The sequence below is a fragment of the Nomia melanderi genome, chromosome 4, assembly GCF_051020985.1.
Source record: "Nomia melanderi isolate GNS246 chromosome 4, iyNomMela1, whole genome shotgun sequence".
NCBI classification, from domain to species: domain Eukaryota; kingdom Metazoa; phylum Arthropoda; class Insecta; order Hymenoptera; family Halictidae; genus Nomia; species Nomia melanderi.
The window spans coordinates 17567034-17594189 of record NC_135002.1 but is presented as its reverse complement, the minus strand read 5'-3'; the positions used below and the strand labels follow the sequence as shown (position 1 = coordinate 17594189).

General features: G+C 29.5%; 6 protein-coding genes across 16 annotated transcripts in view; 2 read left to right on the top strand and 4 right to left on the bottom strand.

Annotated features, from left to right (window-relative positions):
- The window catches only part of Synd (protein kinase C and casein kinase substrate in neurons protein Synd), a 112069-nt gene extending 103020 nt beyond the window's left edge, over positions 1 to 9049 (top strand). For 6 of the 7 annotated variants that reach the window (XM_076367272.1, XM_076367270.1, XM_031972893.2 and 3 more), the window contains 6 exons: positions 21 to 250; positions 1095 to 1215; positions 3956 to 4066; positions 5610 to 5776; positions 6622 to 6782; positions 7160 to 9049. In XM_076367272.1, the coding sequence (XP_076223387.1) occupies positions 21 to 250; positions 1095 to 1215; positions 3956 to 4066; positions 5610 to 5776; positions 6622 to 6782; positions 7160 to 7272 (903 nt within the window). In that variant the 3' untranslated portion in view covers positions 7273 to 9049. The remainder of the gene's footprint in view (positions 1 to 20; positions 251 to 1094; positions 1216 to 3955; positions 4067 to 5609; positions 5777 to 6621; positions 6783 to 7159) is intronic. The other variant, XM_076367273.1, reaches the window with a different exon arrangement.
- Positions 9050 to 9200: 151 nt separating this feature from the next.
- Positions 9201 to 14584, bottom strand: LOC116425320 (uncharacterized). Of its 4 annotated transcripts, none has more exons than XM_031972888.2 (5): positions 14491 to 14584; positions 13405 to 13551; positions 13166 to 13312; positions 12970 to 13044; positions 9201 to 12796 (listed from the first exon to the last, which is right to left on the bottom strand). In XM_031972888.2, the coding sequence occupies exons 2-5, from the start codon at positions 13540 to 13542 to the stop codon at positions 9998 to 10000; spliced, it is 3159 nt and encodes a 1052-aa protein (XP_031828748.2). In that variant the 5' UTR covers positions 13543 to 13551; positions 14491 to 14584; the 3' UTR covers positions 9201 to 9997. The 4 variants fall into 4 exon arrangements, with proteins under 4 accessions (XP_031828748.2, XP_031828744.2, XP_031828749.2 ...); XM_031972884.2 differs by having other exon boundaries at positions 14504 to 14584; XM_031972889.2 differs by having other exon boundaries at positions 14538 to 14571.
- A 2615-nt stretch (positions 14585 to 17199) lies between these two features.
- Positions 17200 to 22510, top strand: Tpcn1 (two pore segment channel 1). 2 transcript variants are annotated; one of them, XM_031972690.2, is made up of 12 exons: positions 17200 to 17620; positions 18040 to 18221; positions 18312 to 18476; positions 18547 to 18672; positions 19261 to 19568; positions 19656 to 19936; positions 20007 to 20225; positions 20524 to 20640; positions 21145 to 21484; positions 21555 to 21856; positions 22077 to 22183; positions 22250 to 22510. In XM_031972690.2, the coding sequence occupies exons 1-12, from the start codon at positions 17518 to 17520 to the stop codon at positions 22487 to 22489; spliced, it is 2490 nt and encodes an 829-aa protein (XP_031828550.1). In that variant the 5' UTR covers positions 17200 to 17517; the 3' UTR covers positions 22490 to 22510. The 2 variants fall into 2 exon arrangements, with proteins under 2 accessions (XP_031828550.1, XP_031828549.1); XM_031972689.2 differs by having other exon boundaries at positions 18007 to 18221.
- Positions 22511 to 22622: 112 nt separating this feature from the next.
- LOC116425244 (garnysstan) lies at positions 22623 to 24005 on the bottom strand. Its single transcript, XM_031972693.2, has 2 exons — positions 23118 to 24005; positions 22623 to 23007 (listed from the first exon to the last, which is right to left on the bottom strand). The coding sequence occupies exons 1-2, from the start codon at positions 24003 to 24005 to the stop codon at positions 22747 to 22749; spliced, it is 1149 nt and encodes a 382-aa protein (XP_031828553.1). The 3' UTR covers positions 22623 to 22746.
- Positions 24006 to 24132: 127 nt separating this feature from the next.
- LOC116425245 (bolA-like protein 2) lies at positions 24133 to 26907 on the bottom strand. The gene is made up of 3 exons (XM_031972694.2): positions 26758 to 26907; positions 24366 to 24460; positions 24133 to 24281 (listed from the first exon to the last, which is right to left on the bottom strand). Exons 1-3 carry the CDS (start codon positions 26818 to 26820, stop codon positions 24185 to 24187), a joined length of 255 nt encoding a protein of 84 aa, XP_031828554.1. The 5' UTR covers positions 26821 to 26907; the 3' UTR covers positions 24133 to 24184.
- Positions 24203 to 26905, bottom strand: LOC116425243 (dolichyl pyrophosphate Man9GlcNAc2 alpha-1,3-glucosyltransferase). Its single transcript, XM_031972692.2, has 4 exons — positions 26758 to 26905; positions 24533 to 26660; positions 24366 to 24460; positions 24203 to 24281 (listed from the first exon to the last, which is right to left on the bottom strand). Exon 2 carries the CDS (start codon positions 26559 to 26561, stop codon positions 24951 to 24953), a length of 1611 nt encoding a protein of 536 aa, XP_031828552.1. The 5' UTR covers positions 26562 to 26660; positions 26758 to 26905; the 3' UTR covers positions 24203 to 24281; positions 24366 to 24460; positions 24533 to 24950.
- Positions 26908 to 27156: the final 249 nt, after the last annotated feature.

The following is a 27156-nucleotide window of genomic DNA, read 5'->3' as shown; positions in this document are numbered from 1 at the left end:
CTCCTGTGTTTAATCGGCAGGTGAAGAAAATGCAGGACAGAGTGCAGAAAACGAAAGAGGAGGTGCAGAAGGCGAAGGAAAAATACGAGGCCACACTGCAAGAAATCAATCAGTACAACCCCAAGTACATGGAAGACATGACTCAGGTGTTCGACAGGTGTCAAGAGATGGAGGCGCAACGGCTCCAGTTCTTCAAGGAGGTGGTTCTATTCGACCTTCACAAATGCCTAAATATATCCCAAGATCCAATGTAATTATATATTTCTCTTGTAATTCGTTTAAATAGTTCGCGCATCACTCGCTTTCTCATCTGTTTTATTTGACACTAGGTTTTACGGACATTTGTTATAGTTTGTTATAGTTTTTCCTATTGTTCCTAGAAAAATTGTTCGCTCGTTTAGATCTTGGAAATGAGAGGTTTAAAAATGAATAATTGAGATACGTATTCGTTTGCATTAATCAAAATCGACAGAAATATTTATCAAATTATGTTTGTAAAATTCAATGTGCTTCGAATTGACGTGTTCCGTAAACCTAGTGTTAACGTCGATGTAAAATGCTTTTTTATATTAATATCGAACGATGGATCATCTATCAGAGAATCGCGCGACGAATACAGTATTCGTTTATTAATTTAATCGAAATACATTTATTGGTAAAATATTTATTTCATTTAAGTTGTACACACCTTTTCTCTATCTGTTTTCTAAATAAAATGTTCGTAATTATATAAAACGTATAGGATTATAAGACAAATTGCTAATACACTAAAAAGTATATTTATTAACAAATCGTTTCATAATTAAAACACCGACTGTTACACGTTACATTTTACGATTGACGATGTTTACAGATGCAGGTCCAAATAAAATCTGTATTCGCCGCGCGAGAGTTGACTTGAATTTACTGAAGTGTTCCGCAAACTTTTTAAAAGAAAATACTATTATCATTTGCTTTAATTTAATTGCTTTGGACCAAAAGTAACGTTGTATTATGTAATAAACATACATACAAATATTATTGAAGTGCAACAATATTGCATCGAGTATTTCCGTGATTTTATACTTGTGGTGATAATGATTTTTCATTCGTAGACTTCCCCAAATATACGAGGAATTCTATCACACGATCAACAATGCGGACCACGAAAAGGATCTGAAATGGTGGTCAAATAATCACGGCGTAAATATGGCGATGAATTGGCCACAGTTCGAGGTAAGATAACAATACGACAAATATACTTAACACGTTACTGCGACTCTTTTTATCGCATGTAAGCCCCTGCTCATGGTTGGAAATCTGATGTTAGAAAATATAGTTGTAGAGTGCATTGAATATTATTCTGGTTCTGTCCCTTTTATAACTGCATTAATTTTATCCGTTAGTTATTCTACATGTCTCGATATTCTACAATGTTTTAAGTTAAAGCTGTGCCATTTATTCGGGTACCATTTAGACTTTGTGACTCAGCGAAAATAGACGTCTATTAGAATATTTTGAAAAGTTAAACGGTTCGAATACTCTCTAAGTATTAACCCCTTGCCCTATAATTTATTTTTTAACTGTGATCGATACAACTACTTTATCGTTAATAATTTATTACGAAAAGAAAAAATGTTAATGCTTATTCTATGTCTATGTTTACTCCAAAGGTCAACGATTGATAATAGAGAAGTAATATTTAATTTATATTTGAAAACAATAAGTAACACTTAGGTTTCTCAAATTCAGTTGAAAATTTTCGTCACGAGTCTGGCACGACATTGTAGGTCAAGGGGTTAAGAAAACAAAAGTCAAGAAAAAGGTTTTTGTGCAATCGGCGTTTTTAACCCTTATTCGTTGTATTTTTCTAATTTTAAACGGTAAAAGTCACGCTTTTTGTCAAGTTTTCGTCAGCAAATGTCTTGCTTAAAAAAAATTTTTTGTTTACCTTCCACATACAAAGCTACCCACTCCATAATCCAATTATAAATTTTTCTTTTTAATAAGACTATGAAAGTTTGTACTTACTCGCAAAGAAATTATAAATGATACACATGATGTTTCATTAACACTGTTACCAACTGTTTGTTTGATACCTGTATTATAAAAATACAGATTTCGCAGACCATTTATAAATTTATTTTAATGAAAATCTATATTTATATAGGTATTCATTTCAGAAGACATTATTCAATTATTTATTCAATATATAAACATTTGTTTTTTCGTATTATAAATATACTTAATAATATTTTTTATTGAACACAATTTAGTTACCAATTCTTTAAAATTCTTATAGTTTCATCTGTCACTTCAGAATTAAATTTTATAAAAAATAGTAATGCGAATCAGTGGTAATAGGATCGACGTGCATATATTATGAATTAAAAACCTGTGTAATAAACTAAAATCAATTGATTTATATTAAAAATAATCTTTTTCTACCGCTGCAACCGTACGTGATCTTATTATTGTAAACCACGAACACTGCTTGTAACAGAATTAATGAAACCTCCCGCAATTGCAATATCGCATGCAAGAATTGCCTCAAACAATTCAGATCTATTTTGCGAAACTTGCAAAAATAGATTACTTGTTCTTTCCTACATATGGCTTTTAAATTTCATTCCATTATTTTAAGTGGAAAGATTTCTAACAAACTTTGTGAATCGATGTTTATTGACCAATTCTAACTCGTGTTCAATTAAAACGTAACATTAAAGACTTTATTGAACATATGAAATGTGTTAACAAAGGAACATAGGACTTCTTCATTGTATTTTTCTTAACTATATTCTATTCTAGTAACTATACCAGATATTGATTTCATCTTATTTTGAAATTAAATGGCAGTTGAGCAATTTTTATGATTATTTGGTATAGATTAAAGTTTTCTGAGACAACTGCTAATGAGGCAAACGTTATCTTCTTTTTATTCAAATCTTTTTTGACTTCTAAGTTACGTCACGAATATTATTTCAAACATTGAATAATAATATTTTCATTTCATACTTCCCTAAAATTTCGTTTCTAATATTTGATCACACGTATTGAGAAGAAAGTGCCTAAGGCATTATCACATTAAAACCGCATCTTCCTCTTCACTACTCACACATTTTGTTGCACACGAAATGATTAAGTCCCCTTACCATCTAATTTACAAAATAATTGAGCCAATATCTGTCGTAACTTTACAGGAAACAACTTGCAACATTTTATTCGACTCATTCTGTATTTCATTCAGTGATATTTAAAGCCACCCCTCGTCAAACTTACTTTTAGCGCCGAAGCCATTTTTGCATACAATAGTACAATTAACCCTTTGCACTCGGAAGTTTCTCACTAGAAACGTTTAACATTTTTTGAGGAGGCGAAAACGATATTCCTCGAAACTAACTCAAAAGGAAATCACAAGTATATTGAAGAACAAAGATATTTTATTCCACTATTTCACGTATCAAGGCATTATATAAAGTTCAAGATTAAATATCAGATTTTATAGTTTTTCCACGTCAAATCAAATGGTGACTGAGAGTTGCCTTCCAAATGCAAAGGGTTAATCTTGACCAGCATTCAAATCAACCTTATTTCGGAACAGTAAAAAAAAATAATTTCAATCCATCCCACGAACGTTTCAAGAAAATTTCCCGCTGAATCCGGGCCATTCAGCTCCCTCGCGTTTTCAGTATATTCCAGTTCAGTCCGCCTTATTCCACCGTGCACAGATCGAAGCGCAATTCTAAGGGTTAAATTCGCTTGGAGGAATAATTCTTGTGTAACGTCTTGGCAACGTTTACTCTCCCGTTATCCGGCTATAGTAGCATTACCGGAAACGGTACAATGTTCCGTTGTATTTCTTTCCATCGAAGAGCAAAAATAGAAAAAGACAAGAAAAGAAGCTTCGAACAGTATCCCGAGACAATTTTCTGGAATGCATGCATGTGATTGTTTTTTGGGCGTTGCTATTATGCAGGACTACACAGAGGAGTTCCGTGACATCACCAAAGGTTCGAAATCCAAGGAGGCACTTCCGGCTGGCTCCATCACGCTCATCAATCAACGCCCGGTCGGCGAGGATCTGCATGTAAAGTTTTTGTTCTGTTTACAACCAAATATTTCAACGATCGCCTGTCTAGTTACGGGACGAGGTTTATACAGTCCCGGTATCACAAGCTTCTTAACCGTCCACGAGCTACGAAATGGTGTCGTAACGGCCGACACTTACGGCGAGGTCACCTCGGATGGGTTTCCTTTTTCAGCTTTTGGCTCGCTAACTTAACTGAATTAACCGTAACCCGCTATATGCTTGGTCTCTTGTATCTCGGATCTATGTCACGATTATATCGCGCATGTCTTACAATGTATTCAACGGACGAGCAAATTTATCACGTTACAACCCCTTCGTTAGTAAGTTCAACCTTCACCCACCCCTTGAAAAACATCACAGCAAAAATTAACCTCGATTTGGGTCAGAAAAGACTCTAGGGCCTGATCAAGGTTAATATCGAGGTCAAGGTGAAAAGTTACAGATTTTTATAGTTTAACGTCATTTTATAGTTTCGACGTCAATTTTATCCACAGGTACTGTGAGAACTCAGATTCGACATTTTTCAATTGTAATTTTTCTGTTTTCGATATAATTGGTAAAGAAAATTGTTTACATTGGTTCCTATTAATTGACTGTCCTTTGATGTACACTCTGGTTTTTTCTCTCGAAGGTTCTATTAGGAGAACAATTGAGAAATGGTATTAGTAAAATTGTTATGAACATCAGATTATGTATTCCGCAAATCCATTGAATAACATGTAGCTTTGAAGATCACTGTATATACATGATATAGTACTTTAGGAAAGAAATTTTACTTGCAAAACCGGTGAATTTGCTCTGTCTTTGCAATTGCTTACAAATACAACTTTCAGTGACATATATCATCATCTTTCGATGTATCATTATATTTTAGTGATATTTGAAAATACGATAAAAATCAAACATGCTTGCAACCAGCGAATCATCTACATAATTCATACATACTAGAGTCTTTGTATATACGAGTATAAATATTAATTTAATGAATAGTAATATCAATAATGAATATATTCTTACATATTTTTGTCGCATGATATTAAATAATTCATACACATTACATCACAATCCTTGGCAATTTAACAAAAGAAACGATAGTTTTTCAAAAACTGTATTTAAAGGCACCATCGAATGCATCTAAATCTCAGTGCATTTAAAATATGTAAACTTCATTATTTTTAACTACGCCACTTCTTTACTTTTGGAATTACGACATATTGTTTAAACATAGAAATTAACTAGAAATGTGGAACCATATAAATGCAATTTTTGTCTTAAGCTTAAAAATAACAAACGAATGCAGCTGAAATTCATGAACGTAAAAAAATCATTCACATCCGCTTAATACATTCGTCAGACAGTGATTGTAAATAAAAATTCAAGTCGTCACGCATACTTTGGTTGCATGCATGATTTAAAGTGCCATTAGGGACTTCACGATACACTGCATAAAATTACAAGTACATAAGTGTCAAACTTACGAGAAGTGTACTTGATTGCACAATTAATTCGCGTTGTTAATCGTTATGTTTTCTCCGTGTAGGAATTCCCACCAGTTAACAATAAATCCAAATCAAAGCCCAGTTCCCGAGTAATATCAACAGATGGAAGTCACGGAGATAGCAAAACCGACACAATTAGTTCCAGCAAACATTCTACAGAAAAAAATAACCATGATGGCAATACTGTAAACAGAACGTCTACGATTACGTGAGTATTAAACATTATTTAACACATTCACACCGACACTGTAACTCGCATTCTTTTCCATCTGGCGGCTAAATTCTCAAAATTTTCGAAAATATTGATATTATCAATAAAGTAAATTAATTTTCAACTATATGGAAATTTTTTCTATTTACCAAACCAGTGTAACGAACCACATATTTAATGGTACGCGCCGTCTAATGTGACATCAAAATATGAGCCATCAATGGTACACAACGTCTAATGTGATATCTTAGTGTGAGCTACTGGTGATACACGCCGGCGTGAACGTGTTAATAGACATGTTTTACTTTTGAATCTTCGTTATTAACACGTTAAATGTCATGGGGGATACCGGTAACCCCCAACCAAATCGAATTACTATAGTTCACTCAATGAAACGATGATTATCTGAAAACATTTTTATATTATAAATAATATATGAATATGCTCGATGAATATGCAATAACAATAATGCAATCCAATCAAATGATTTAATATTACATTTTTTTCATTTTGTGTATTTTGCTCCATAAAATAAATAACAGGAAGGAAGGGGCATACAAATGTATACAGTTCACTGTCGTAAAAAATTAATCACTGAGTTACATAAAAATTAATCCGGTACAGATTAGATATCTTTTCAAATCTTTCCGTTACTATTAGTGCAACAAACAGTGAATTCTTTGAGTGGTTTTTAAGTATTCCCTTAACGATACCTTTTGCATTCAACTGTTCGTGAATTACAACTTTTTAATGATAATGAGGGAACAACACTATTAATAAAAAGCAAATATTTGCATATATATGTTATTAATTTAATGTAATTATTAAATGCCTTTCTTCAGTAATGGTACAAATGCTAAACAAGAAACAAATCCATTTGAAGAAGAGGAATGGGATGAAGATGGTGGTGAACCATTAGTAGACAACGGAGAACCAGGTGTTCCTGTGCGTGCGTTATACGACTATGAAGGAGCAGAAGCAGACGAGCTTAGCTTTAAACAAGGTACTTAATATTATTATTATCCGGTTTTTTTATTTATTTTTATTAATGCTATATATTCCATCATACGTAATGGTGTGACCTATGGGAATACTATTAAAGAACATATTCTGAAAAATTACTGCCTACTTTTTCCTACATCTATGCTTAAAAAGTAGGATAAAAAGTATTGAATACTGGTAACATATGGAAAAAAATGTATTTCATGTGGTGACACCGATGTTAAAAATTTGTAAGAATAAGAATGCGAATACTAACCAAACACCATTCCATATATATGGAATTTCTGGCTAAATCTTTTTAGAATAATTAGTGATTATGTGAAATCATCGAAGATAAAACCTACAAATTAACTGATAAAACTTTTTGTACTTTCATAGGTGATATATTTGAAAAACTAGAAGACGAAGATGAACAAGGATGGTGTAAAGGAAGAAAAGATGGAAGAGTAGGTTTGTATCCTGCAAACTATGTAGACCTTGTGTCTCAGTAAATTAGTATGTGAAGCCAAATTTCATGAACACTGTTAGTTATTTAACATGTGAAGTGTACGAAAAGGAAAACGAAATTTTTATTTTATTGTTTATTTCTCTGTGAAATAACACCCTCATTAAAATTTGTAAATGTCGTTAGGTAAGAGTTACACAAGACTATATTAAAGAACATTCATTTTGTGTGATATAAAATGACCGTTAAAGATAACGAATATTAAAGTTCGATATACCAAGTAAATGATGCAAGTTTAATGATTGAAAATGTAACAACAGACGTCAAGAATAATGAAATTGTGTGCAACCACTTTGGTTCTTTTTCTGAAATCAAAGTAGCTCATTGCAAATAGCACTTAAAATGAAACTTTTATCCTGACAGATAATAGTTTTCTATAGGTAGGTAGGGTTATTTGCATCCATCTATATAGTTATCACTAGACAATAAGATGGATAATGCATATGCCACAGGTATATTAAGTTTAGAGTTTCGAGATAATGTACAATTATACATTTTCTGACTCATTACCATTGTTGCTATTAAACATTTCGGCAAACACGGCGAGAAGTATATTTAATTTATTGTTATTCAAATGAATACTACTAAAACTTATTCTGTCTGAATGATATCATTGTATATAATAGATCTAAGAGTATAATGGTATGCAAAGTTGCAATTGTTTAACAGTGTTAAGATTTTATGATATTTGAAGTGCATTGGCATAAAAATGGAAAACTTAAAAAATACGTACATCAAATGTACCAAGTAAATAAATTTGGGACCCAAAATTGTCCAAACCGTTTTTTTATCGATTAAGCATCGCAGCTTTAATGTTTATAAAAAATCATAACAAATTATTGACTTCTAAAAGCATAGATTTCTGTTATAAAGTATTATAATATTGTAATGATATTAAATATGTATTTTCTACCAAATTCTAATGGCGAACTATTTACATAATTGGTTGTCTTGTACATAATTTTCTTTTGTCAAAGAAATATTCAATTATTGTTTACAAATAGAGTTGTAATACCTTTTTAATTTAACGAAACTTTATACAAAATTAAATACAGCTTTTGAAAATATTTCATATAAATACTACTCTTCCTAGTAAACGTGACAGGACCTAAGATGTGAAAATGAAAATACAAAATGTATTGAATGCATTAATCTTCATTCATAGTATGAATTACTTAATATTGAGTTAAATATTCACTATAAATCGATGTACCTTCACTACTGCATACTTTCAGAATACATTTAGAGTAGACACACAAGATATGTTAATGTAAACGACATTGCAAAGTAATCACAAAACCAAACGAACTGTAGATGTAAATGGTTCAAAAAGGAAGCATTTATAGTTTTCCATGTAACAAGATGAATACAAATCAATTAGAGTCAGCTTTAATAAAGTCAGTTGTTATTTATATACTTTGATTTCGCGAAGCGCTCACAGAAGTTGACTTACAGTCAAGTTAATAATAATGGATAGTGATAAAATGCTAGTTATTCGTCACAAGTAACAAGTGTCACTGTACACAATATTTATGTAAATATATAGTAGAATATAATAAGATTTACAATTCAACCAGCGACTGATTTTTGTAATTGTTTACATCATTAGTCCTCCAAATTGTTTTCTGTAAAGAGTGTTCGCGATTCCATGATGTTGTTAAATAGAATCTAGTTTGTGTATAAAATTTATTATGTATAGCTTAATAAGTAAAATATGTATGAAATATTATACAGTTCATAATACAAGCGACTTTTTTGATTAACTGTCAATGATGCGTCAATGAATTTCATGAAGTATTGAGTTGTTTATGCATTATTTAATTGCGGAAATAAGTATTTAACGTGGGGTATAATGTGAAATTGTTGAAGAAAAAATAATTTGTGTATAACATTATTTCATATAAAAACATTATATTTACATACTCATTAATGTACACGTTAAATTTCAATCGACAAAATATGTTACACTTTATACATGAGTGTTTCTTTTATCAGAGATTCTATTTCTAATCCTATTTCTAATCCGTTCTACATGAACATTTCATCGCGTAGATTTTATATTACACTTCATATTTGTTGAAAATAAAACTGTACTTTATTTCTGTATAAATAGTTAGTATTTATTGGAAATAAAACTGTGCTTTAATAATAATTATTATTACATCTACATAAAATGTATATGTTTTCATGCATATATATATTAAAATATTAATTCATTAACATGTGCATATGGAGATTCATGGAAATGTTCCTTATAGCTGTTACAGAGTTTCAAGGTAAGCATAAGTACCATAAATTATAATGTTCAAAAAATTTTCCTCAAAACAAAAATTAGAGAAGTTAATTACGACACTGCATCTGTAGATTTCTTATTCATATTGAAAACATTTAAAACTTAACATATTATGAAACAGATATATTCATATATTTATATATTAAAATTACGTTTTTAAACGTTAATACAAAGAATTTGTATTTAATTACATTAAACCTTGAAGTATATCTACCTTTGTAGGTTATTTTGAAATAAAATAAAAAGTATATGTAACAAATCGTTTACTTCAAGCCATTTCAACTTCTTATTATATAGTTATTAAGTATTATATATACAGGGTGATCATTTATATTAATATATATATATGTATAAAGCATTTTATGTAACTCGCAGTCTGAATGTTTTAAAAGAGTGTAACAATGATCACTAACATATATCAATGTGTTGCAACATGTTTTTGTAAGTCTTCTAGACTTGAAAATGGTTTCTCACATAACTGACAAACATACGCGTTTCCATTATGTATATCTAAATGTTCAGATAACTCCTCTTCAGTTTCAAAGAGTTCGTCACAAATCATACATTGATACTCGTATGCTTTTATTCCCTGTTTCTCCCATTCTGCTATTGCAGCTTCTTCTTCATGAGCCTGCATATGCATTTCTAGTAACATTTCTGAATTAAATGATTCTGTACATTGTAAACAATGATAAGGATCATCGCCAGTTTTTTCAGTTTCATTAGCAATATTAATGAGATTAGGATTATCATCTTCTTCATCAAATAAATGTTTTTCAACATGAGCTTCAAGTGCATCTTCGGAATCTAGAGAATCACCGCAAATTGCACACTGATATTGTTCTTTGCCAGTGCTCTGATCATCTTCGCTCATGTCGTCACAGTGCTTTTGTAAATGATCTTTCAATATTTCTTCATCTGTAAATATTTTATCGCATACGAAACAAGTATATGTTTCCTTCGGTTTTAATAATTCTTGCGTGTTGTCTCCTTTTAGCCCTTTAGCTACTAATTGAACATTGCCTCTTTCAACTATCGAATTGTCTGATTTTACAAATATATTATTGTCTGCCTTTGAAAATTGAGATTTCTCAGATTTCAAATATACTATGTCTTTAGTAGTTTTTGAGGAATTCATATGAGTTGACTTTTGATTTTCCCCTTTTGTTATGTTTTCTATATTGAATTCCGATTGATCATGACTTTCTAAATGACGTACAAGTTGCTTTTCAGTTCGGAATGTAGAGTTACATACATAACACTTGTGAGTTTGTTGTTTTACAGATTTACAGACGTGAGCTTTTACAAATCTAGCTTCAACTATTTCATGGCATCGTTTACATCTCATCATTTTATGTTTATTGTGTCGTGTTGCAGCAGGAGATTCTGTTTTATGCATACGAACATGAGCTGCAACTTCACTACGACTACTAAATGTCTGTTCACATACACCACAAATAAGTTTTTCATCAACGGATGAATTTATTTTAAAATCATTTTCTTGATTTTCTACTTTCAATTCAGGTTTCATAACAGATTCAATTATTGCACTATTAGTATCCACTTTAAGTTCTTCATCTTGTTTTACTGTATTAATAACTTGTCTTTTTACAATTTCTTGTGATTTATGAACATTGTAATCATTTTCTGTCTTAGATGCTTCACATATTTCTATTTCGTCTGACAAATTGGAATCAGAATCTAAAGCAGAAGTATTATAATCATTATATTTTATTGGTAACACGCTTTGTCGTTTATGAGAAACCATACTAAACGGCCCGCCAAGTTTATTCTTAACAGTGCGCTTAGTAATAACATGAATATTATTAATACTTCGATGTTTATTTTCTTTGGTTATATCTAATCGCTTTAGCATAACTTTCGGTTGATATTTTTTCGAATTTTCCGCTTCCTTTATAGACGTAGGAGAAACTCTTCCGGATTTCATATTATATGTATTAAACCCTGACCCACAACTCCTCATCATAGAAGACTCAAAATTTTTCTTTATAGTTTTTTCTATTATATTCTTAAGTTGTTGATCTAAGGTTTGATATGAATTCTTACCGCTATTTCCCCTTTCATCTTCCTTTGTATTATCACTTACTTCAAATAATCTATGTTTCATTTCTTTCTCTACAAAACCTGCTATTTCAACTTGTACACGTTTTAAAGATTCTATTTCTGTTCCTTCCACTTCTATATTTAGACATCTTTCAATACATTTCTTATCTGTAGAATCAGTTGGAACTGGATTTATTCTACGAAGCTGTACAGCATCAATAATATCAGTATTCTTTTCTTGAGAATTTTGTTCAGTATTATCATCTTTCTGCCCTTTCGATAAACTGTTTAAGCTCAATTTACTTAATGGTTCTGCAAGCATCAAAGTGGAAGTAACTATGTATGTAGCATCACCAACTTCTAATTCAGATTTTACTGAACATGGAGTAAATGTACCTTCTACAATGTCAATGTCACTTTTCTTAGGTGATGTTTCTGCTACAGAATTTTCTAATAATGATAATAAGGAATTTTCTTTTTCATTTTCATCTTTTTCGGCATGCTTATTTTTCTTTATTTCGTCTTGCTCGGGAGAGTCTTTTACAGAAGTGTTTTTACTTCCAGTTAATGATACATCAGAATTTACATCTTTCAGTGACTTTGTTCTTCGGGTGTCAGAATCTGTATCTAGACAAATAAAATCATTGATGTCATGTTCAATGCCATATTTATCTGACGTATTAGTTTCTAACTGTTTCAAAGCTATATTCATTTTTTTTTGTTTCTCACTTTCTTTATCCCTAATTGTTTTTGCTAGTGCTTTTTGAACTGGTGACAATTGAGTATCATCTGATCCCATGGAATCTGTATCGGAAACACTTTCTCCTGTAGCTGCTAATAGCGCTCTTTTTCTAGCAACCCATCTTTTGGTTGATGCTTTCCTCTGTTCTATTGTCCTACTACGTTTCCCAGTTAACATTTTTCCCTTCATTGAGCCTAATGTTGATTTTACTTTATCATTATCTACAAGCTCCTCTTCATTCTTAGATTTATCATCGTTAGAAGCTTCGTGATGTTTTTGTGAAGAATCCTTGGAAGAAGTAACATCATCATCAGATACATATATTTCTTTCAATTTTGTTTCATCCTTTATAGAGTCTGCATTTGTAAATTCCAGAGGTATGAGTGGCGGTACTTCAGTCTTTGGTTTCTTCTAAAAACAACAGTTCCATGAAATAAAATCGTAAAGTAGAAACTAAATCAGTAAAATTAAATCTAAAGCAGTTCTTTTAATATGCTTACTGTTAAATATTAAGATAAATATAAAAATATTTATATTGTAAAAAGTAGAAAAATTGCTTCATATTTTAACAATATTGATAATACCTTTTCAAAAGTATCAGAAAGACTATCTTGTCCACTTTGTAGTAAATCTTCATTGGTCACTTCTGATTTTGCGTTCTAATATGAAAAAACGTGCATTTAAATTTTATTTAGAAAACACATTAAACTCTTGAAACTACTCTTAAATTAAATTCATTATAGAAATATTACATTTTTATATTCATTAATTATAGCATACCACATTGTCACAGGTTTCTGCAGAATCCAAATGATTTAATAACACTTTATTTGACCATATAAACTGGTCTTTGAATTCATTCCACAAATCCAGTTTGTATAAACATACATGGCACAGAGTGTTTGGCAGCCCATCTTCGTTTTTAATCTAAAAAAAAAAAGATTACACAATGATATAGAAAAAAGAAAGATGCAACTACTAATGTAAATTATAGAAAAAAGATAATGTAAACAACATACATCAATAGAAGTACACTTGGTTAAATCATTCAGTTTCGGTCGTAAAACTTCATCAAAGAGATCACTCATACAACCGTGATCAACGAGGCAGATCCGACATCTCTCCTTCACATTTGATAATTTACGTTTCCGTGTCATTTTCTTTGCCTTATAGAAAACAGAAAATGAGATCAAGCGTATCTTCGTTAACGATACTAAACATACTGAAGTTAACAGTGAATCAAAATGGTAGCTGTTACAACGATATGTCGAATATCCTATCGATATTGATCTCAAATTGAGAGTCCAAGGACAGAATAGTCTTATAGAAACGTCACTCCTATTGAAATATTACTATTACTATTACTTATTATCAGCTATTAGATAAGAAAAGGAGAGACTGTATGTGAAGAATCGATAATGATTGAGAGCATGATAACATTTAAACCGTAATATTGTAGAGAACTATATGTAAAAAATATATAGAGTTAATGAATTTAATTTTAATTAAAAAATTATTTTTATCGTGTTATATATGTAATAAAATATTTATACACAGTTCGAAGTATTTTTATACGTATGTTACGAGACCGCAAAAACTAGAGTAAATGGCACTATAATTTCCTACAGTGTTACCAATACTACAAAAGTAAAATTTAAATTAAATATTCATTGCTAAAACTTAGTTTGTGAATAGAATTCCCGTATTTCTATTTCTACACACTTCCATCAATGATCATCTAAAATCGATAAAGAAAGATTCATCAACAAATCAATACAAGGCTGAAATATTTTTAACTTACGAACGGAATAGATTAACAGTGCACGAAATGAATGAAATATCAGTCTTTATTAATATCCATTATAATAAATACTTATATTTGAAAAAGTGACCACTCATCAATTAGACAATTCTTTAGAGAAATTAGTTATAAAAGAATGTGAATATTTGAGTCTTCTGAAGTTAAGCATAGAAGGTATCTTTAATCCCCAAATAATATAGTGTATATATCAGGATTGTTAAATAGCCTCTTAAACTAGTAACATTCATCAACAGAACCCTATTACTTCTACTTTAGAAGCTAATCGAGTCTCAGTCTCAGTTACCGGACACTCCTACCATAAACAGCTTTACATTAGTATGCACTACACACTTGAAAATTAAACAAGAAAATTCTGCACGTGTTTATTTGTAGTGATGACTAACTTTGCTGGTAGGTGGCGTTCATAGAAAACCAAAACAGGAGGGGAAAGTGGGTATGGAGAGGGTAACTCTCGCCGTCACGTCATGAGAGGCAAGAGCCTCGATGGCTTGTAAGTCCCTACATAGTTCGACACATCCGGTGTACAATAGAAACTATTATGATACATATATACATCTGACCCCCGATTTACGCGAAAATCCGTTCCACGTGGGTTCGTTTTACGCGAACGAAAATCGCGTAAATAGAGCCTGTCGGTACAAGAGAAAACAAAATATTGAAGAGAAAAGATGGTATAAGTTTTAGAAACACATATTTATTTCACATAGCTTAACAAAAAAAATAATAATAATGACGTTTTAGAAAACAAAAGTATATATTATTCGCTGTTACTAAATTCAGATCGCGTAAATTGAGATCGCGCGTAAAAACTACGCGTAGTGTTCCAATTCACCACGTACAAAAGAGGCTCGCGTGAAAAAAGTCCACGTAAATCGAGGGTCAGGTGTATCTTTACATTATACTTTAATAACAGAACTTAACTTTAGTAATTTATTTACAATTTATAAAACGGATAACGCTATTAAATATTATAACAAATAAATAGATTTGTATACAGTATGTAATCATACATTTGAATTTCTTAAACAATACCACCGACGAAATATATTCTACCAGTGTTATAGAATTTAAAAAATATAATATTATATCTGGAGAGTGTTAGATTTGTATCAAATGACAAAGATTATGATACTTTGAATAATGCATTGCACTTGAAATCAAAATATGGATTTTAAACTATGTCAATAAATAATTACATTTATATATGTTGGGTTATTTCAAATTTCAAATATATAAACATTCAATTAACAAAATAAAAGTTGTTAAATAAGAAACGAAATTCTTTTTAAAAAGTTAATCAATTAATCTGTTTTGGTACAAATTAATCTATTTACATTTTCTGGTTATATTAAAAGATTAAAAAAGTAAACAATCGCGACATAACAATTATTGCCGATGATGCTAAGAGTTCGGATCAACGACCGTTGTCAATAATCGCAAATATACATTTGTTTTGTTTCTCAACACTTGCGGTATATAAGTATACACTTACGTACATATACGTAAGTATACACAGACGTTCGTGTATTAAGAGTTGCATAAATTAAAATAGTGATTAAGTACAACAATATTGAATTAATGTAATGAAAATATGTAAAATACATTAATACACATCTATTGAAAAGCATATATACTTACTTGTATATACATACTATAATATATAACATATGCCTAAAATTGTAATATAAATTAAACGAAAATAAAAGTAAAACGTAGACAAAAAATGTATAAATATAATACATCATCGCGTTTACATCAAGATAAAATTGGTTTCTTTTCAGCTAATAATACCGCTATTTTATAAATATGCACAATATTTTCTTAAGTTTATGCCTTATCACGTTAAATGTAATACCGAGAATTCTACAATTTTATTAAAATTCAACAAAATTGGTTCTCCGTTTTAAAAATTTGTTAAGTATTTATATAATTTTAACTTTTATTTTGCGATCTTGTTGTAATCTCTAAGATTAGTTGATGTCGTGTTAAAATTGTGAAAAATTTTACAAGAAAATAACGGAAAATATTGTATTTTTCTGTTACTTTGATGAATAAATCTTCATTCTATCTTATATAGTCATGGAATAATAAAGCAAGGTTATTTTAAGGAAGCAGTAGTTGTAATAGTGTTTACATATTAACTTATTTATTTATTCGTTCATTTAGTTATCTTTTTATTTATTTATACAGTTACATATCTAAATATAATACATACAACGATAAGTGTAAATAAAATTTTCTATACAATACCTCCCTAAAATGTGCGTACGATAAACATTTCATTGCGGATCGTAACGGCCATGCCCTTGTTTACTGCGTCGCTGCTTAAGCATTTCATGTCTGAGGATTAACATAACAAATATGTAATCCACAAGTGGCGTCATGTTTAAATTTCGATTAACAACGAAGGAATGCAGAATTCTATTAATTTGTACAAAACAAACTAAAAATTGTACTTTTTTTAAATTTACAGTTTACAGTTTTGTGCCTCAATGGTATCAGACAATTTTTCATATAGCATTTTGATTTTTTAAACAATTTCATGAAAGTTACTTCGACACTATAATCATCTATGATAAAGGAATAATACATTTTAATGACGTATAAAATTGAAATACAGAAAGATAGGAAAACCCATAATAATCTTTAAAAGATAACATTCTTGAAGAACCAAATAATACTCAACAAGAAAAGAGTACGTATTTAATACTACTATTGAGTTCTGCTACAAAAGTTCAGAATATAATATAATAGGAATCTATCAAAGGTCTTTAGAATGATGTAAAGTACGTAAATACATGTATAAAACAGCAGGACATTTCATTTAAAGATAAAAAAATGGATTGGTTTACATTTAAAAATTTGAACTTTTTGGAAACTTTAAGAATAGGCTACTTAGCCCCTGGAAATATGATGGCCCACTAAACAATAGATAACGCTTGGTTGCGTTTGTTACATCACAAAGAAAGGAGGGGAAAATGATTAAATTCTCTCGAATACCGTAGCCTTGCGACACTGACGGTGAGGTGGATAAATCCGCTTCGTATAAACGCGCTTGCGTATCAAGTACTGAAACGTCAAACACGAGAGAATCGAATAACATCATTTTAGTATTATGACATTATAATATGTAATATCTGTCATAGGAGAATATGCATGCATCACGACTCGATTTTTTTCATTTAATCCAGTTGGTGTTCAGTTTCTGAACAGTGACGACGTTACGTAGCCGTTCGACTAGTGTAAATAAGTATTCATTAACAAACGTTTGCGTGCTGAGTGCATGTGACATGTGACACACCAGTCTCAAATGTCTTCCCCGAAAACTTCTAAGTACTCAGACAATTATCAACGTTTTAACGATGATGCTAATACAACTTTTGAACAAGAGATTTCCCAACAATCATGTCAAAGTAAGTTAAATGTATTTGATTAAAACGGATCAAATTCATTCTTTCGGTAATTAACAGTTTATAACTAAAAGCATGAGCATTAGTGAACATCTATCATATTATCTATTTGTTTATGTTAAATATAGCATACATTGACTTAAGTATTAAGTTTTTATAAGTAATTATCTCTTATTTCTCTTTTGAATATGCATAATTATATAGGTATTAACATAATATAAAAACTGTTGTTAGAACTTTACAATAACACCTAATTGTTTTATTTATGAAATACATTCTTTTGTTATTTTATATTGTAATTAGGTGGTTCCACAATATATCATATTTTGTGGAATCTATGCATATGCAATCTTATTGCTTAGTTATTTTATTTTTTATTTTCATTTTAGAATATGGATCAATGTTATCGTATTCTTTCCCAGGGAAGCATATAAATTCACCAGGAAGCAATAGCGAAACCAATCAGTTGCCACAACAATTTGATACTGATGAAATAGAAAGAGACACCATGACTAATAATGCTATACTTCCTTTACACGATTCCCTTTCAGATCATGATTTGTATTGGGAAATGAATTATCATAAGGCTGCAATTTTTTTAGAGGTGTCAATACTTATTATATTGTTATTTATTAACAGAACTTACTATAGCACTTATATCATAATAATTATTTCAATGAAATTGTTTTTATAGGAAGGTAGAAACAATGAAAAATTTGAATCGCATCCAAGGCATCCTGAAGATTTACCAGCTTATTTACTAGTTCACAATAATTGGTACTATGGATTAGATTTGTTAACTTCACTTATACTTTTAGCTTTAGCTCTTGTGGAAGATCCAGCTGTACCATTATTTAGAGTAAGTTATTCACTGAAACAATAGTTTCCTTTTGTTATATTATCTCTGTAGTTCCTGTATTTTATTTTAGATACCAGTGTGGGCACATGGGTCAATAGAACTTTTTGCTTTAATGATTATAGGCATTGAATTAACATTAAAATTAAGATGGATTGGCTGGGCAACTATGTTGAAGCATAAAAGAACAATGTTAAAGGTAAAAATATGATTTCATTTTTCTTCATTTTTCATAAAGTGTTTTATATTTCTTGATAACAAAGGAGCAAAATAAACTTCATTGTACAGTTGGATAGCAATTTACTTCAATTTCTTTGTCTGTGAAAGTAACATATAGTATACGGTTCTTTTCCATTGCACTGATACAAAGTATATAAGAGTAGTAACAAGAAGATAAGCCAGCAACTACAGACTGTTTCAGTTTACATTTTTAACAAAATAAGTCTCTGATAATTAAGATGTTTGTTTTCTTTCACTGTGTTGCATATAAGACAACTTAATTAACGGTTTAATGATTAGTAAAAATATTTTCATTATTTTTAATGATACAAATTAAAGTGCAAATGGTACATTCTGTATATAAAAAATTTAAATTAATATAATTTAAAAAATATGTTATTAATCTTACTATCTTTATTAAAGTATTAAGATCATGAAGTTAATGAATTATTACTCTGTATAATGTGTTCATTTATCAGAGAAGTGTAATACATTAAAAATTTATAATAATAAAATAATAAGTCATTAACAATTAGGTCAATCAAATTACATTAAATTTTTGTTGCAGTGTATTACATTGGTTATAATGTTTTTAGAAGCAATGACAGTTTTAGTGAGACAGTCATCACACTTTCGAGTAACACGTGCTTTAAGGCCTATCTTTTTAATAGATACAAAATGCTTTGGAGGTGTACGAAGATTTATAAGACAAATACTTCAGACGTTACCTCCTATATTGGATATGTTAGGTCTGCTTTTATTTTTCATTACACTTTACACAGTATTGGGTTATTATATGTTTTCTGAAATGAACAGATATTTTTGTACACTGCAAGATAGTTTTGTAAGTCTTTTTGTTCTTCTCACCACTGCTAAGTAAGTACCTTTAAATGAGCACAATGGAAGATAATTGCATATTTATAATGAAAATATTTCTTTTTCAGTAATGATTTCACTGTTTAGTTTTCCAGATGTAATGATGCCATCATATTCAAAAAATAAGTGGTATGCAATATACTTTGTCTCTTATTTGTCAACAATGTTATATGTGATGATGAACTTAATGTTGGCAGTAGTAAATGAAACATTTACAGCTGCCGAAAGAGATAAATTTAAAAAGTTATTTTTGCATAAAAGAAAAGCATGCCAGCATGCCTTTAAGTTATTAGTCTCAAAACAGAGTCCTGATAAAATGCGATTTCGTCAGTTCGAAGGGTTAATGCGATACTACGCTCCAAATAAAAGTATACATGAATATATTATAAAATATGTTAAGTAAAATAGACTTTGTGTTTTATACAAAATTATTTATAGGTATAAGAGACATTGTTTTAATTTTTCGCCATCTAAATGCCTCTGGAACTGGGGTATTAAGTTCTCAAGAATTTTTAAATATTTATGACACAATAACACTTCAGTGGGAACCACAATATTCCAGTGTACCTTGGTATCACGGTGCATCTCAACCCTTACAAATCCTCTGCAATGGAGCTCATGCTGCTATCAGATGGAGCTACTTTGAAACTGTGATGTGTAAGTTCACGAAGTAAAAAGATATGTAATTAACACGTTCGCGAATAGTAAAAATTTTAATGAGCTGCAAAAATAGACAGGCGATTTATTTGTAAATTAATTGTGATATTTAAATTTTGAATTTTTTAAATTAAGGCTGTATAGAATTAAATGTATAATAATGTGTTTTATGAATACTATAATATTTAAATTTATATCATTTTACATCACAATGAAAATGAATGCTATATCATTCACTTCCACGAACGTGTTAACATATACCTTCCCGTATTTAGTGAGAATTATGTATAACTTTCAGACATAACAATCGTTGCAAATGGCATAGCAATGATAATAAGAATTCTACAAGGGGGTGATATTCTTTACAGTGCACATCTATTTGCAGCATCATGGGATACCTTCCTTTTTGGAGGAAGTAAGTAAAAATATCTTTACTATCCCAAATATTAGAAAAATATTTTCTTTTAAATAAAATTAAAAAGTTTTATAATTTCAAAAGTTGTATATACGAGAATTATAAATTCTTCAGTTTACAGACTTCTATTCTCTTAAAAAGTTTTATGTAATTTTTTATGATCACTGGTACATGTCACATATACACCATTAACTTGCTTCTAAATACTTAAACAAATTTTTTATTTCTAAATTATAAATTTAATTTAGCTATTAATGTACCTTAATATTTGTAAGTAAAAAGATGTTTCAGTCCTCTTAATTAATAGTGTATAATAGAAGAAAATGTTATTTTACATTTCAGAAATTTTGCTGTATAAAGGATAAACCGTGAAATTTCTTTTATAAAATTTACTCATGAAACATTATACTTTTAATGAAATGCATTGTTCATATAAACGTACAAAGAACCACTTCTTGCAAATACGTAAACATACAATAATTAAAATATTCTTTTTTATTGCAGTATTCGTAGCTGAAGCACTCATTAAAGTACTAGGTCTTGGTACAAGATGGTACCTAAGCTCTGGATGGAATCTTTTTGATTTAAGCACGTCTGTAATGACACTTATTGCTGCTTGTATTTTACGTCTTTTCCCATCAGCCACATTCTTTGTTTTATTCAGACCACTTAGACTTTTAAGATTATTTAAAATGAAAAAAAGATACAGAGATGTGTTTGGCACACTTGTTATTTTAACTCCTTTAATGTCTTCTACTGCTGTGGTCATGCTCGTTTTATACTACTTTTTTGCTATTATCGGAATGGAACTATTCGCTGGCTACAATATGCGGAATTGTTGCAAGTGAGTGTAAATATAATAACAAATACATCGAATTTATATTATATGTTACATAATATATCTATGTTAATAGGAATACAACAGTTGAAGACTTTTACAAGTACTCTGTTAATGAAAGTACTACATTGGGATATTATTATCTAAATACTTTTGACAATCTAATAGCCAGTGGAATGACACTTTTTGAATTAACAGTTATTAATAACTGGTTCATATTAATGAATGCATACGCGTTTACTGTTGGCATGTATACAAGAATATATTTTATGATATTTTATTTGGTAACAATGATTGTATTAACAATTGTGGTCTCCAGCTTCTTAGAAGCATTCCGATTTAGAATACATTATAAGAAATCGACATCTAAACGTGATGGTAATTATATTTATCATTTTTATAAGATATCGGTATACACTTGACCCTCGATTTATGTGAAAATCCGTTACAATTACATTTTATTCGATATTACTGAATTCAGATTGTACATAAAAACTACCGCGTAAATAGTGTCCTAATTTACGATATAAAAGAGTGCCGCGTAAATGGAGAGTCAAGTATAAATTGATCATTATTTTATATATGTATCTTTTCACAGAGGAAAAAATGCTCCACGAAGAAGTGGAACTGAGATGGGATGAATTGCAATGTATAATAGAAGATTTTCAAATTTTAGAAAAATTGAGACCTTCCCTTGTAGTCGGCGTAAGTTTATACAAACATCAAAAAGATACTCTTTGTTACTTTATATTCACAAAAAGTTTGTCATAGGGTACCACTGTTTTTATTGGATCGCGTCCTCGAACGCGAGAAGTACTACAACGAAAAATGTATACAACTGAAATTAACGAATGGATTGAAGAAGCAAAAGAAGCTGAAGGATTGTATTTATCAAATCCTGTATATAACGCAGATGAAAATTTTAGGGAGGATAGAATATCTGAATCAGATCATCTTAGATTAAGAGAAAATTCACGACCAATGCAACAAAATACATCTAATGTTGTGTAATTGTTGAAAATGATAAATTATTATTCAATAATTTTCATGTTACATATCTTGGCAACGTATTAATTTGAAAGATTGTAACATAAGAATACAATAATTAGTTAGTGCAATTAACCAAGAAACAGCATAAACATAATGGCGTAGTATATAATATTTATTTGTATTCACATAATAATAAAATTTACATAAAACAGAAAAATGGTACAAATATTCTTTTAAGCATTACTGTTGAAAATACGATAAAATTGATTTACTTGTTATTATTTATGAATTTGTACACCTGCACCTCCTAAAGTTGTTAATGTGACAGGAAATCCATCTGCAATTAATTTTCGTGAAATGCTTGCAATTGTTTCCGGTTGAGTGTCTGGTAATAATAAAATATACGCATATCCGCCACCGCCGGCACCAGTCAGTTTTGCTGCTAAAGCATAATTTTGTGCTTCTGCACAAATTCTATCTAAAGATGGATGTGATACCTGACACGTAGTTAATAGTCCTTGATTCATGTTAATGAGCGTCTGGAATAACGATATTCAATAAGAAGATCTGAATACATTTACAGGTATTGGAAACATAAACCACTTTTTATAATTGGTAATAACATTTTAAAATTAAATAACATACTTACCATTAATTGTCTGTATCCTTCAAATAGTGTTTCATTATCGGTATTCGCAGGATTGTTAATTTTTTGTATAACCTTAATTGCCGTAATTGCTATATGATCTATTGAATCCATGATTAAATCGATAATAACAGGATACATGTATTTTAGTTCTGCTAATTTTTCTACTAATGCTTTTGTGCTTCTGCTAACTCTTGTATCCACCAGTAAAATTTTCATAATTTGTGTAACGCCTATAGTTTTTATATAATTATCCTTTTTATATTCTATAATGGATCCATATGTACAGATAGAATTATCTATTCCAGATGGAGTACCATGCATAATTCTTTCACTGCTTAGAGCATATTTTGAAATAATCTCTAAATCAGAAATATCAAATGTTTTAGAAATATTTTTTTGTAGGTGTGACCAATGCAAAAAACAAGCAGCAATACAAACTGCGAATGAAGCAGAACTACCTAAACCAGAACTAATTGACAATTCTGTGTTTAACTGAATTTGAAATGCTTTTATATTAAGTTCATTGTTTTGTATAATGTAAATAAGAAGATAAAATAGAACTTCCAAGCTTAATTTTTGTTTTACATGAAAATATCCAATGGCACCAACAAACTCTTTTATTTTATTATAAAATTCTTCATAATTTTCCGTGCACTTTAAATTTTTGTTAGTCAACAGAAAATCTTGTACTTGTTGCAAAGGTACGTTTATAAATAAATTTACTTTAGGAAAACATATTTTAATCAGTTGTTCTATTTCTGGCAATTCAGAAAAATCTGCAATTGTACGTAAACCTAAACTCGCTGCAATAGCAGTTCTTCCATATACTACAGCATGTTCTCCATAAAGAATAACTTTTCCAGGCGCAGAAACTTTGAACTGAATCATATTTGGTTATTTTCAAGAGTTCTATTTCACTGCTAATAAAGAAAAAATTGTTTTGAAAATTAATGTGGTAGTACATTAACATAAGTTTTATGTAAGATGGTATAAATTTTTACCTGTTTTCATATAGTATAATTAGTTGTTAAGAAAAAAATGTTTTAATACATATAAACCACAAGGAATTAACTTTTCTGTTTCTCCCACTGTTCTGGAGTTAATGTTTTTTGAGAAAATGCATGAATTGTTTTAAGTTCCTCTTCTAACAATGCATTTACCAACCTGAATTACAAATAAGAAATATTTATATGAAGTATCAAATGTAGAATCCTATTTTAACCCATGAAATATACAGAAATGTAATACCTGTGACGTTGAAGTAATGGTTTGCCTTCAAATGCATCAGAAACAACTACTACAGAAAATTTGGCACCACAACCATCAGACTGATCTATCACTTCCTGTAACAATTAGAGCACAGTAAAAGTCATTTAATATATCTAATGCTATTTCACAAACTACAATAAAATTACTTTCTTTAGTTTAAAAGAAAACTTATATTTTATTGAAACATAATGTTAATGTTTGTTCCTTAATCGCTAAAGGTATTTCCAAGACAGCATTTATTTTCCTACTGACATGCACTGAATGTGTATAAGTAATGTTACTGTTATGGTAATTTAGCAAAGTAATATTCAGTAACAGAGCAAAGTTCAGATCCATATAGAAGATTATGTAATTTACAAAAAGGTAGAATAATCTAGCAAATGTTAGTGTAGATAAATACTATTGATATTATCTGTGTTATTGTAATAAAATAAATAGATCTAATATATAAATAGGACTGTATTCAAATAATTCTTTCTTGTAACCTTTTTTTCCTTAATAAAGAAATATGGTACTAACGCAAATAAGTTATTCAATTGATTTATTTCAGATTTATATATTTTTTTATACACATAATTGTTTATAATTGAAATATACATAGAATACAATAAAATGTCCACAAGAATATACAGAAACTAATAATGGAAATAGATCTGGATATTTTTTTGGAGGTTCCAGAAAACCACTAACAATAGATAACATTATTATTCCTATAATTGAACTGTAGAATAACATATTTAGCAAAAGATCATACTTTAATACAATAATAAAATTATTTTTGTAGTAATATATTACATCCTTTTTCATTCTTGTGAAAACTGATTTACTTTTATTGTTTCTTAATAGTTTTGTTTTAATCCGTTTCTGTACATTTGGTTTTGGAGTTTTATTAGCCAATAGTTTGTTATAATTAAGTATATCAGGATATACCCAAAGTGTAATAAGGATAAAAAAGATTAAAGTTATCCAATAAGCTGAATATAAATTGTCTTTCATAAATAAAGGTAACATGCTGAAATGTGAAATAATTAGAAACCAAAAACATGGAAATGGATCATTTTGAAAATGTAATAAAACTGGAATTGCAACGAGCAAAATTGACTTTTCATGAACTTGAAATGAAAAAAGGAAAAATGATAGTGCGCAATTGATAAGGGAAATGATGAATTTCTCTTTTTCTGGATGTAGATATATATTTATACAACTTGGTAGAATTGCAACTGTTGTTATTACCAAACAAATTTTAGCTAATTGTATATTTGTAAAGGTATTACGTAATTTATAAAGAATATTGATTGCACACCAAACATTGGCTACTTTATCTTCAAATATACCTCTGGCAACTGGAAATAATCGGATCATAACAGAAGCGAAAGTTTCTAAATTCTTTATATAAGGTAACCACATAATAATAAATGTAAAAATTACTATAAATGATATGCACAATAGCATTCCTATATTGGATAATGAAAATTCTTTTCTTAGAGATAAATGTTTGCCGAGAATGTACAAAAATATTGGTAATGCATGATAAAGTTCCATTTGTTTATAATTTAGAGCAGCTACAAATAAAAATGATCCAAAAATAAATGAATTTCGAAGCATGGTTGCAACGGCACCAATAAATAGTCCTAACGATATACAATTATATTGAAAGTGACCATGATCTATTAATATTAAGCCTGGATAAATTAGCATTATTAGAATAACAATATCCTTTCTATCAAAACCAAATATATTAGTTTCTTTTGTTTCTGCGTTTGATATTTGATTAGTACATGCGAAATAAATTATTGCTGGTAAATAAACTAAAATATCTGCTAATAAAACACTAAGTCTCATAAAATATTTATGACTTTCAGAAGAAAACCCTCTTGATTCGTATAATGAAATATATGAAAAATTAATCTTATCGGCAACATAGCCCAATATAAAACTATGATAAGCCGTTAAGGGAGGATAGTCTAATCCCCAATATTGTAAATCATTGTCCGTAGTATTAATATACCAATTTTCAACAGGTAAATTAAATGTTATCTCTTGCCAATGTCGTTGAGCTTCATAATCTCCAAACAGTGGAGGTTTTCCTTCACCACTATATGAATGGTACGTAACACACCATCTTAAGAGGAGTGCAAATAGGGAAATTAACATAATCTGTTTATTCCCTTGCATTTTAAACAATATGTGTCGATAATCTTTCCAAGTAATTTATATCCAAATATACTCTTGATAGCAATTAATAAATGTGTTTTAAAATCAACTTTTAGCAACCTACGTTTATGATAGAGAATTCCAGGTTAGAATAAATGCAATGTAAAAAATGCGTAAGATATGTATGCATACATAATAAAAATTATAAAATACGTACCACGTGTGAAGCGTTCAATCCTTCGATTAATTTATTTTTAATATAACTCTCAGAATATGGCATATTTAAACATTAATTTTTTTAAGTCTCTGTTTCAATCTTGCCGCTTCTTATTATAGTATACGTGGAAGCTTCAAGTATATAGTATGCTTTACGTTTAATTTTATTTTATCTATTTTTTATTCACAGTAGACAAATAAGTAAGATTAGGTGTTAAATTAGATAATAAACAAATAAAAAAGGTAATTAAACCAAATATTTTACCCTTTTTATTATACGATTATTTTATAATTATAATTATCCTTTGTACTTTATGCTGACGTCAAAACAATATTTGAACTCGTAAAATAATTTGGCAGAACGTCGCTGATCGAGTTTTGAAATATTGATCATTTTGAT